Source organism: Ranitomeya imitator, chromosome 5 (genome assembly GCF_032444005.1).
Source record: "Ranitomeya imitator isolate aRanImi1 chromosome 5, aRanImi1.pri, whole genome shotgun sequence".
NCBI lineage: Eukaryota > Metazoa > Chordata > Amphibia > Anura > Dendrobatidae > Ranitomeya > Ranitomeya imitator.
In genome coordinates, this window is record NC_091286.1 from 570,753,693 (window position 1) to 570,766,914 (window position 13,222).

A 13,222-nucleotide genomic window follows, 5' to 3' on the forward strand; every position below is an offset into this window, starting at 1 on the left:
TCAAATAAACAAAATGATATAACAGGACAAAGAAGGCTGTAGAGTTTGAAACGCGTTGGTTCTTATGGAGGGAATTCACTTCAATCATTTGTAAGATATGTATACTTTTCACTGTTTTAATGGATTAAATATAATTCCATTTTTCTTAGGGTGCTTTCACATTGCGTTTAGTTACACATTCGTGAGGCCTGTCGGGGCATACATCCGAAGCTCCCCCCAATACAAAACAGGATTCGGATGTATGCGCAGCCATAGGCTAAGATGGTGCCCACAGAGCGAATTTGCACCCTGTTGTGCATCATTTTCGGGTGTGTACATCTACTGGAGATGGACACTTAGGCGTAGTAGACAGATCTTCTGTAATATGAATAACGATAGTAATATACGTTACCACGTTCCATAGATATGTTATTCCTGTCTGATACACTAATGCCATGTTACATTATGTTACTGTCATGTTATATCTGGGGTACACGTGATCCTTTTGTATATAAAATTCCACAATTGCATAATGTAACATGCAAAAAATGACTATACCATAATGAATGATGTCCCGTAGGAGGTGGGCTGGGGCAACGATGCACAATTGACTCATTTTCTGTGGATGTCCTTGGATTATGAGTGCCAAATGCATCCTATGAAGAAATGGTCCTTGAGCAGCTGGTTGCGAGTTTTGCTTAACAACAGCAATAGGATGGCTGCGAGAGATGATGACAGCAGCTAATGAAAGTGACACCAGCCCGAGGACCTCCTCCTTGTCGAGAGGCCTGCTGCTAAAGTGCTCAGAGAGCTTCTCTGGAGAGCCGGCTAATGAACGTTATCTTATTAGGCTCTCATCTATCACTGTAATGTTATCGATTCAGTGCCTGAGCTATTTATTGTTTCCACACCTGCAGTGATGGGACATCATTTTAATCCAGTCTTTGCTTCATAGAACTTCACTCATCAAGACTCCTTCAGATGCCTCATGCTGCGTTTCCTTAAAGAACATTTCCTAAGCTCAAAAACATCAACTGTAAATAGAAGTCCTTGAGTTGTCCTCTTCTGTCGTGTTCTTCGAAATTCTGTTGGGCCATTACTTTCTGGAGACTCTGAATGACAACCTGTAGAGCTGCCATTACTGCTCGCATGTAGGTTGTCGGTCAGCTTTTCTATTCTATAGAATGGCTAATATGGACTTCATTTTGTTACAGCTTTGCCAAAAATGGCTAAACGGAATGTACACTTAGGTAGGAAAAAAGGATCATCCCCGCGCTGCTGCAATAAGAATTCCAAAAATTGTAGAGGTTTCAATGTGGTTTATTCTACGCGTTTCAGGGTTCAGGTGACCCCTTCATCAGGACATACCACAAATATTGTCAATATTTGTGGTATGTCCTGATGAAGGGGTCACCTGAACCCTGAAACGCGTAGAATAAACCACGCTGAAACCTCTACAATTTTTGGAATTCTTCTTGCAGCAGCGCGGGGATGATCCTTTTTTCCTACCTAAGTGTGTGTTTCAATCAGGTCCTGCACTGACCTGTGGATCTGCAGCAGCCGCCATTAATATATGTCCTTCCTTCAATCTCACCAGGTGAGTAGTTCTCTTGGTGGGCAACTTTGTGTAACGTTTGATAAGACCCCATTTGCGCTTTTGTGTCTCCCTCCTTTCTCTGATTAAAGGGAATGTAAGCATTTCCACCCTTAAATACCATTTTAATGGTAAATCATTTCAAAATTAGGTTTTGGGTACTATATTTTCTGCATGCAGAGTTCAAAATTCACTGCTAAGACATTGGGGCCGATTCTGCAAAGCTTTTACGTCAGAAAACCAGCATAAAACACAATTTTCTCGCAAAGTGAAATTACACAAAATAGTTGCCACTTTTGGAGTTTTCACACCAGTTTCAAGCAGCTCCCCTAAAATGGGTGGTGGCTGGGGAAGAGCTGGGACAGGGCATGGCTATGCCCACCCATCAAATTCAACTAAAGTTCCCGCATTTTCTTTGTGCCACAAATGCTATTCTAGTTCCTGACTAGAGTAACATTTCTGGGGAAGAGCTGAAAATTTGCACCAAATTCAGTCAGTGGCGTGCACCTCTTAATAAATTTGGCACTTCATACTCCAATTAGCTTTTTATTAAGACTGGCATATGCAGTGACAATTTTAATGAATCGGCCCTATTGACTTTAAATGGTTTTAAAAAATTTTTTTTAAAATTGGGTGAAGAGTAGGAAATGTTTTAAAATAAAAAAAAACCTCATGAACCCATATGACCCTTCTTGGGGCTCCGTGTCAGAATCACTGTGTAATCCGTTTTGAAAGTATAATCTCATTTTCCACGCACCTAGCCTGATTGACAGCTCCTCAGTGTCCCTTCTCCCTGCTACTTCTGAAACCTTACAGTACAAGCCGCAGCTGTCAGTCAAGACTGAATAAACTTAGACCTATGAGCTCTCTCCTATTTTCTTACCTGAACTCATAAAATGCTAATTTTAATATCAGGACTATACATTGTATAGGAACACATGATGTTATTAATGCCTATCTCACTCTATATCACATAACATTATTTACAATAAGACACAAGACATTATTCACACTACAACAACACGATTGGTGTGTTCACGGGTAGGAACGTGATAGCCATTGTCCACCACCCTTACATGCCTAAAGAGCTCTCCTATAAATGTCACTAGATCGGAGTCAGGCTATTTCTACCTACGACCATATGGCTGCTTTAGAGATCAGGAAATACATGTTAAGGCTCTGTGCACAGGTTGCGGATTTGCCTGTGGAATTTTCTGTGCAGATTCTTCCTCTCTTGGCAGAAAACGCAGTTACAAATCGGTGCGTTTTTTATGCGTTTTTTGATGCGGATTTGATGCTGATTTTCATGCAGATTTGTATGCATTTTTGTAAGCTAAATAAAGATATATTATTTAACAAAAAAAAAGAATTATGATGTAATTTCCTTGTCCAACCACACTTGCGAGAAACTCGCACGAGTCTCGTACCTCAATACCCGGCACTGCCGCTGGCACTCGGACAGGAGCGTTCAGCTGCATAGAAATACATGCAGCCGCACACTCTGGTCCCAAGTGCCGGTGGCAGTGCCGGGTACTAAGGTGCAAGACTCATGCAAGTTTCTCGCAAGTGTGACCCCGGCCTTAAATGCAATATCTGTTTAATTTTAAAAGAAAAGGAACAAAAAATGCGTGGGCTCCTGTGCAATTTTCCAAACTAGAGAGGGAAAGCCAGCGACTGGGGGCCGATGATTATAGCCTGGGAAGGGGGTAATACCCATGGAGCTTTCCAGGCTATTAATATAAGTTCACAGCTGTATACTTAGCCTATACTGGCTATTAAAATAGGGGAGCCCCCAAAAATAACGTGGGGTTCCCCCTATAATTAATAACCAGAAAAGGTTATGCAGACAGCTGCGGGCTGATATTAATAGCCTAGGAAGGGGCCATGGATATTGGCCTCCCCTGGCTACAAACACCAGCTCCCAGCCGCCCCAGAAATGGCGCATCTCTAAGATGCGCCAATTTTGGCACTTAGCCTTTCTCTTCCCACTTGCCCTGTAGCGTGATGTCACCTTTGTATTGTAAGGTGACATCAAGCCCATGGCTTAGTAATGGAGAGGTGTCAATAAGACACCTCCCCATTACTAATCCTATCATTGTTAAGGGGTTAAATAAAGACACAGCCAGAATAAAGTATTTTAATGAAATCAAACACAACACAGTTTCCCATCTTTATTGTACTCCTAATTCCTGCGATGCCCTCATTATCCTGCAAAAAAAAAATAAATAAATAAACCAAGACAAATACTCCCTGTTCCGATGTAATCCATTTAATAAAGAGTGTCCCACGACAATCTCCCATGTAGAGCAGTCACATCGGGAGATGTGACCGCTCTACAGGGGCCTCCGATGACACACTGACCGGAGATAATACTCCCGCAGTGCATCATCGGAGTTCGTGCTCTCACTTTACGGCACTACCGCTGTGTGAGAATTTTCTCACGCAGCGGTGCCGCAAGTGACAGGACGAACTCCGGTGACCTCTAGGCAGTGGAGTGATCCACTGCAGCAGGATCACATCCGGTCACTGTAATCTACCGGAGCTGTGTAGAGCGGTCACATCTCATGTGCATAGGGTTACTTCTGCTTTTCCAGCTTCTGCCATTGAAGCCAGTGATGGGCAGCGGCGAGCAGATGCTTTTGGGACTAAGTTCTGCTTTTCCCCTTCTGAGCATGCCCAGGGCAAGATCTCCCGTTGGAGATCGAGGGTCACATGCTCAGATACTGCAGCAGATCCCATTGGTCCTCCAGGAAGGTCCTGAAGGTGCTCAACTTCTGTGGCAGCCTCCCATTGGTCCTTCTGGGAAGGTCCTGTACATGCTGCAGCTATAAAAGGTTCGCATGACCGCACGGCCATGCGCTAGTGTAAACTTGTAAACGTGTGTTGATGTGTGAAGGTCGTTCATTAATTATCCCCTCCCTTGTGTATGACTGCTCGCACAAGGTGGATGATTGCTATCTAGCGCCTGACTTAGCCATCAGCACGTAACACACAAAACAGCATCTAATTGCTGTGACCGCCAGTGCGGCGCCGTGCGCTTTCACAGCGTTTTCCTGACCCAAGCCTGGGTGGTTAGTGGCGTCCGCCAGTGAGGCACCGCACGCACTCTCGTGCATCTTTATTATTATTATTTCTGACACTCTGACACCCCAGTTGTGGTGTCGAGCGCAAGAGGTCTATATGAACTCAAATCCTGTGCCTTGGGATTGAGTTCTGAGACTCCTTGCTTGCGCTCTTGGTGCAGTACCGCGGCCCCGTTATGCAACAGGGTTCGCTTCCTTCACACAGGGTGAAGTTAACCCGTGTGTGTATCCACATTGTACCGCCATATAGTCCGTCACTACTTGGCAGCAAGTTCCATCTCTGCACGGTGGACCCCGGGCTGCGAACGCACCTCCTTACTCTATCTTTCTTATTATTTGGTGCGTTCAGCTAGCCCTAACACAATCTTTATTAAATGGATTACATCAGAACAGGGAGTATACTGTTGGTTTATTGTTTTATTTTTTTTGCAGGCGATCAATGGCGTCGGAGATTAGCAGTTTGGTGAGTATGTACTGTATGTGTATATGTATTTATTGTATGTGTGTATGTGTTGTTTTTTTTACTATTCAACACAGTAGCCGGATGATGGGACTACTATCCCATCATCGGCTAATGCTGTCACTGTTCTATGTGACAGCAGACATAGCCGGATCAGACTAGTAATCCCATCGGACGTTGCCTGTCTACACACAGACACACACACACACACAGCCGCGCACACACTCGCAGACCCCCACAGACACACACACACACACATAGCTGCGCACACACCCGCACACACACAGCCGGGCACACACACACACAGAGACACCCGCAGACAGACACGCACATCTTCTCCGCACACACATAGTCTTCGTCCACACACATATTCTCCGCCCACACACTCTTCCTTCTCCCTATCTGCATGCAACTCCGCAGCAAAACCGCAAATATTTTTACACATGCAGTTTTGCTGCGGATTTGACTGACTCAATGGAAGTCAATGGGTGCAGACACGCTGCAGATCCGCAAGAAAATTGACATGCTGCGTAAAATAAAATGCTGCAAATCTGCATGGATTTTTCTGCAGCATGTGCACACCAATTCTAGATTTCCCATTGATTAACATTGGTAGTGCGGATCTGATGCAATTCTGTGTGTCCAAACAAGCTGCGGATCCACATCAAAATCTGCAAAGTGTGTACATAGCCTTAATGTTAGATGTCGTGACCAGCCTGAAAATTGCAAGATTTCTGAACTTTGTGAATATACATGGTGGTACTAAAAAATCCTACTAAAATCCTGATTCCAACAATAAGTCATTTTCTGAGGACACATTCCTCTTAAGCTATGTACACACGTTGCGGATTGGGGTGTAGAATTTTCTGCACAAAATCTGCATCTCCTGGCAGAAAACGCAGGTGCGGATTTGACACGTTTTTTATGTGGATTTGGTGCGTTTTTGTTGCGGATTTTGAGCGGATTTTGTGCATTTTTTTAACCCCTGCAGATTTCTATAATGAAAGGTTTCAGAAACGCTGCAGTTCCGCACAAAAGTCGTGACATGCTACTTCTTTTGATCCGCAGCAGTTTTCATGCGGATTTTTACGCACCATTAGCACTGCATTTTTTTTTCTATTGATTTACATTGTACTGTAAATCACTTTGCAGAACTGCAGCGCTTCTGTGCGGAAAAAAACGCTGCGGATCCGCACTAAATCCGCATTGTGTGCCCACAGCCTTAAGATATTCAATGCTAATCTGAGTGACTGTACCTACACACTCCCTTACTATTATTTCCTCTCACTTATATATACAGTATACAGTTATATGAAAAAGTTTGGGCACCCCTATTAATCTTAAGCTTAATGTTTTATAAAAATTGTTTTTTTTGCAAATTTTGTTTGAATGCAGATTGCACATTTTCTGTTAGTACAATAAACCTCATTTCAAGGCAGAAACATTACTGTGTCCAACAGTTATTAGATATAAGAAACGGAAATAGGTGTTGCAAAAAAAACAATTTTTATAAAACATTAAGCTTAAGATTAATAGGGGTGCCCAAACTTTTTCATATAACTGTATAAATGACATTTTTTGCAGGCAAAAGCAATACTCCTGGTTCCGTCCCTGTGGAGTGGGATATGAGGAAAATGTTATGCTTTGTGTTGCAAATAAGAGACTTTGATTAGAAAATGTGTAAAAATCCTAACAAAGCCAAATTGTGGGCCAGAGAGCGTGACTTGACAACCATGTCAAATAGATCGGAGCTCTTTTTTTTTTTTTTTTTGAAGAAAGCAAGGGTCCTTGGCCAAAATGAGGGGTTCTGTAGTTATACAAAAGAACAATGGCTCAGAAACAAGAGCGCTTTGTGTATGGATCCTATAAATGAATGAACAAGAGCGCAGCTCTGGAGCACACAAAGGAATCATTCACATTTCTCTCCCAGTATACACACATCCTTCACTGTGTTTGTGGACTGGACGCCCAAGCTCAGCAAACCCGCCAGCTTGCTCTCCACATTTCCTCTTTTATGGCGTAAGTCTTGATGTAAAATTTTTCAAGCGTTGTATATGAAAGTCCGTGTTAGATCTTGATATTGTAAATCATTTCCTTGATCCCCAGGGCACGGAATTAAGTTCAAGCAACAACAGAAAACGTTGTGCTACGGTCACTGCATTTTCATTTTCTTATTTAAAGGGAGTGTCACAAGTCTGTTCAGCCATGCCTTCATTTACAGTTCTGGTTCCATAAAAATGACATAAAAGGGTCCGAGACAAAATGGCACGACCATCCATATCTCCGTATATAGCGGGAATGCTCATGGGCATATTACAACTCGGATTTGTTCAAAGCCAAAATAGGGAACGAGGCTACTACTGTACCTCCATATACCTTAGATTTCCGATAGTTCTTTCTGCTGGATAACACAGACTGTTACCCCCGATAAATTACATATATTGTGGGGAGCACCGTTATTGTACATAGGGGCCCTCAATAATCTGGCGCAAATACAAATGTATACCCAAAACAAGAAGAAGGCACATGCAAAAATAAAATAAAAAAACAATAGAGAAAATAAGCTCCAAGAGAAAGATAAAGTTTGTGTTGGACAAAGAATGAATCCTGAAGAAGCTTGTCAGAACCAGCGAAACACGTGGGCAATGTTTCTCTAACATTAAGTTTATCTTCCTCTTGGAGCCTCGAATTTGGTATTATCTCTCTTACCTCTATATTTCCATGGGCCAAAAACTTTGGATTGTTTTTGCTTTTTTAATGTATTGGTCTTGTTGACATTGCATTTACATGTCACTCTCTGATGTCCTTACTTTCCTTTACAGGATGATTTCTTACTGCTAGTCACTCCTATATTTTACTCACTTATATAATGCTATTAATACTGCAGAACTTTACAGACATTATCATCACTGTCCCCATTGGGTATCACAACCTAGATTCCCTAGCAGTATCTCTTTGGAGTATGGGTGAAAATTGGAGAACCCGGAGCAAACACGGGGAAAACAGATGTTGTCCTGAGTGGGATTTGAACTCAGGACCACAGCAAAGCATCAGTGCTAACCACTGAGCCACCGTGCTGTTCATAATTTATCATGGGTTCCTTTATATAATATTAGTCCATGTGATGATTTGCCAGTCTTAGGGCTCGTGCACACGACAGTATTATTAGTTTGCGCCGACAAAACATCAGATCACACCAGGACCAATGTCTGTCTAACGGGCTCTGTGCACATGTAAGATTTTTTTCCTTAGACAGAGCCGGTACAAGGAAAAAATAAACACTGCATACTCAAGTTAGAGCCAATATTCAGATTTCCAAGCAAGTCCATCAATGCGTGGAAATCACCGGACTGCACTCAGATAACATCTAAGTGCACTCTGCGGCTGACACAATGGAGAAGATGGAGAAATGTTGTGCTCCATTCTCTCCTCACAGTGTGCTCCGTTTCTCTCAAGCCATTAATACAGTGTCTCCTCATCTGGTCAGAATGATGGTGGCACTCATGATTCGGCTTTTATACAGACCGGGTCACATGCTGTGCCAACCAATCGCATGCCAATACTTGGTGATGTCTCTGGAAGTGCCAACAGTCTAAAATCTTGCTGATTGGGTGCGCTGCAGCCTTTCACCAAGCCTTATAAGACTGGCGAACCCAAACAGGAAATCAGAAGTACAGTAAAAAGGCAGTGTCCGGGGTCGGCAGCTGTCCGGTACGCACCCTGAACTTTACCATTCGGGATCGCTCATCCCTAGTTGTCTGGTCTTATGTGTTTCTAATAAAGAGATTCATTTCACGTATTATTTTGGATGTGCCCTTTTATACTGGCGCGCCTTTTTCTTGTTTTGGGTATATAATAGAAAGTGCAGATTTTTTACATACAGTGGGGAAAAAAGTATTTAGTCAGCCACCAATTATGCAAGTTCTCCCACTTAAAAAGATGAGAGAGGCCTGTAATTGACATCATAGGTAGACCACAACTATGAGAGTCAAAATGAGAAAACAAATCCAGAAATTCACCTTGTCTGATTTGGCAAGATTTATTTTGCAAATTATGGTGGAAAATAAGTATTCGGTCATTAACAAAACTTCATCTCAATATTTTGTTATATATCCTTTGTTGGCAATGAGAGTGGTCAAACATTTTCTGTAAGTCTTCACAATGTTGGCACACATTATTGGTGGTATGTTGGCCAATTCCTCCATGCAGATCTCCTCTAGAGCAGTAATGTTTTGGGCCTGTTCCTGGGTAACACGGACTTTCAACTCCCTCCAAAGGTTTTCTATGGGGTTGAGGTCTGGAGACTGGCTAGGCCACTCCAGGACCTTCATATGCTTCTTACGAAGCCACTCCTTCTTGCCCTGGCAGTGTGCTTGGGATCAATATCATGCTGAAAGACCCATCCACATTTCATCTTCAATGCCCTTGTGTATGGTAGGAGGTTTGCACTCAAAATCTCATGATTCATGGCCCCATTCCTTCTTTCATGTACACGGATGAGTCGCCGTGGTCCCTTTGCAGAGAAACAGCCCCAAAGCATGATATTACCACCCCCATTCTTCCCAGTAGGCATGGTGTTCTTTTGATACAACTCAGCATTCTGTCTCCTCCAAACATGACGAGTTTTGTTTCTACCAAACAGTTCTTAACTTTCATCAGACCATATGATATTCTCCCAATGCTCTTCTGGATAATTCAAATTCTCTCTAGAAAACTTCAGACAGGCCTGGACATGTACTGGGTTAAGCAGGGGGACATGTCTGGCACTGTAGGATCTGAGTCCCTGGCGGTGTAGTGTGTTACTGATGGTAGCCTTTGTTACAGTGGCCCCCAGGTCTATGCAGGTCATTCAATAGGTCCCCCCGTGTGGTTGTGGGATTTTTGCTCACCGTTCTTGTGATGATTTTTTCCCCATGGGGTGAGATCTTGCGTGGAGCCCCAGATCGAGGGAGATTATCAGTGGTCTTGTATGTTTTCCATTTTCTTATTATTGCTCCCACAGTTGATTTCATCACACCAAGCTGCTTGCCTATTGCAGATTCAGTCCTCCCAGCCTGGTGCAGGACTACAGTTTTGTTTCTGGTGTCCTTCGACAGCTCTTTGGTCTTCACCATAGTGGAGTTTGGATTGTGACTGTTTGAAGTTGTGGACAGGTGTCTTTTATACTGATAACAAGTTCAAACAGGTGCCATTACTACAGGCAATGAGTGGAGGACAGAGGAGCCTCGAGACGTGCATGTTTTTAGGCGAGCCAATACTTATTTTCCACCATAATTTGCAAAATAAATCTTGCCAAATCAGACAAGGTGATTTTCTGGATTTGTTTTCTCATTTTGACTCTCATAGCTGTGGTCTACCTATGATGTCAATTACAGGCCTGTCTCATCTTTTAAGTGGAGAACTTGCACAATTGGTGGTTGACTAAATACTTTTTTCCCCCCATTGTATAAAGATAATCGCTTTTTGAGCTGGACAACCCCTTTTAGAAAAATAGTAGTGTATAATAATTAGCTATTTTACCTCGTTATAATCACGTTTTGCAGCGTAAGGAGAATAGATATGTCATTGTAACATAACAGTGTAAAAGCCATGCTTTATACCTGGGTCAAAGTTGTCACCAGATCCTTGACATCCATCCTCATCATCACAGTCTCCACTTGCATCCTCGCCTTCTGATCTGCCATAGCCTCCGCTGCCCTCTGTAATGCGCCAACGCTCTGGCTTGATCCTTTTTTCACTGCCCATCTAAAAACATAAAAGTAAAGCCATCATTTGATTGAACATTTTACAGATTATAGGATATATAAAAAAGTTCTGTCAGCACAAAGTGACTGTTCAAACCAAGAAAAACACCTTGTAAAACACATAGCCCTAATACAAATCAGATTAAACTCATTGCTTCATTGGCCAGAAATCATTCTTCATTCAGATATAATAATGAGGTGTGTGGTGCACCCATGGTGCGGGGCAGTATTTCAGTGCATCTTCCCACCTACTTTTTTTCCATCTATCTCCAATCTCTTCTTCCTTGATTGACCTTACTTTACAGGATTCAGATGAGGGTTAAATAGATGGAAAACAAGAAAGTGAGAAGGTGCACTGAACTGCTGGACCAAGGTGTAATGAGAACCTCTGATCACCTAGTTAGCATATTTAAATAAAGAACAATTTCTTGCAAACACAGCAACAGATTTGACACTAAAACTGTGATTTTTGTTAGAGCTATGTCCTCTACAAGGTGCTGTGCTTGGTTTGGACAGCCATGTTGTGATGAAAGACTTCTTTTAAAAGGTAGCCGTACTTTCAACTATCTTTTCAGAATAAATTCTCCTGTGTGTGCAGATGAGGTAGAACACTATATCTGGCCATTATATGATTTGTATCCTGCATTTTCACCACTGGGAGCTGTGGGAGGAGAATAGCTGTGATGGTCTCTGCCATAAACTGAACAACACATAGAGAAAAATGTCTGCTCTTCATTCATTTTTTAGCACATAGAGACAAGCAGCAGCATGGAAGAAAGGCTTCTTAGAGAGCTCTGCACAATGTTTCTGTCTCCCTATGCCTGTTTCCTCTCCCTGCTCCTCACTCTTTCCCCTCCTCTCCATAGAGTATATTGGGCTATGTCACATTACACATGCAGTCCCTCTTGTCAGAGCAAGACAGATTGAGCTGCTTTTCTACAGTGGATAACAAGTTCAGGAGGCAGAAGGGAGAGGAAGAAACAGCTGAGAAGTAGAGAAAGAGGCTGATTTCTTGAACAAGATTTCTTACAAAGATTCTTTACTATGGATTTTTGCAGATTTTTGTACATTTTAAAGAGATCCTTTGTCCAGAGACAAAATTATGTGTGCTATGGGACATACAGAGTAATAGTAACCAACTGTTATACTTTTGTGCCCCCCAATCTACCCTTTTAGGGTCTCCTATGTCTTGGCTGCAGCACTTCTCAGACTAGCCAGTGACACTGTGCTCAGGGACACTCCGGCTCTCGGATTGCCCGCTGCTGCGTGGTCTGCCGCTATGGACGGTACGGCATAGATTTGAAGGATGCTGCATTTTCGTATTCTGACAACCAATTTGTTTCCTCACGTAAATAGCAATAAAAGAATGTCTGCTGGTATGAATATATTTGGAAACGTCCCTATTTCTAAGAGCCTGTATTATCACAGTGGAATAGTCGCACTCCTGGAAAGCCTCCATTGCACACATCATTTGCTGACCACATTGTCTGGTCCTTGTCCAAAAACTAAGAATATAAATCAGGAGTGGGCTGAACATTTACAAATGCTCTTGTTTAATGGATATGGATGTTCCCTGGATACAGCGGGTTTCAGATGTCCATAATCTGGCTGCATTGCACTCAATTATGGCTACAACATGTCGGTGTCTCATGGTTCTACATAACACAACTAGACTTGCAGCTTGGATTAACCCCCTCCTGTAAGAAATATATCTAGCTTTGACTTAAGTTTTGTATTATGCCTCCCCTTACTCCAAGAGACATGACGTTTCCATCCACGCAGCAATGTGAAGGCTTGTTTCTTTTATGGAAGGAGATGTAGTTTTGAATGATGATATTTACTTTACAACATAAAAAAACTAAAATGCTAAAAAAAAAACAGAAAATAATTTGGCTTTTTTTTTCAATATGTGGTAAAAATGACCAGGCTACGTAATTCTTCAAGTCAATACATTGGGGCAACGCCAAACTTTTGTAGTTTCTTTTATTTGTACATATTTTTCTTGTTTAATTTTTCTTTAGAACAATATATTTGGGGGGCGCGGTTTGCCAGGGGAAGGGAGAAGTCCTGCTTTTTAGGAGCTCCCGCCATATCCCCTGAAAAAAAGCTTATAAAATCTTACAAAAAGTAGATTTTTGGACTGTTGGGGCATTTATAACATGCCAGGAACCAACTATGCTCGGAAGGGACAGTTCCCACAAAGAATAACCCAACATGGAGCCGGAAAGAGGCAAGGAGGAACAGCGGCCTAACAACGCACGGAAAGACCCAGACCAGGTCTGCAGCTACAAAGTCCGGCCCTCCCTGCGCCCAATACAAGCAGAGGCTGCAGGGAACACCGCTGCCAGCAAGAGACCCTGAT

At 42.6% G+C, this 13,222-nt stretch overlaps 1 protein-coding gene across 2 annotated transcripts in view; it reads right to left on the minus strand.

Annotated features, from left to right (window-relative positions):
* LOC138638471 (glypican-5-like) overlaps positions 1-13,222 on the minus strand; it is a 494,253-nt gene that overhangs the window by 58,542 nt on the left and 422,489 nt on the right. For both annotated transcript variants that reach the window (XM_069727800.1, XM_069727801.1), the window contains one exon: positions 10,717-10,861. In XM_069727800.1, the coding sequence (XP_069583901.1) occupies positions 10,717-10,861 (145 nt within the window). The remainder of the gene's footprint in view (positions 1-10,716; positions 10,862-13,222) is intronic.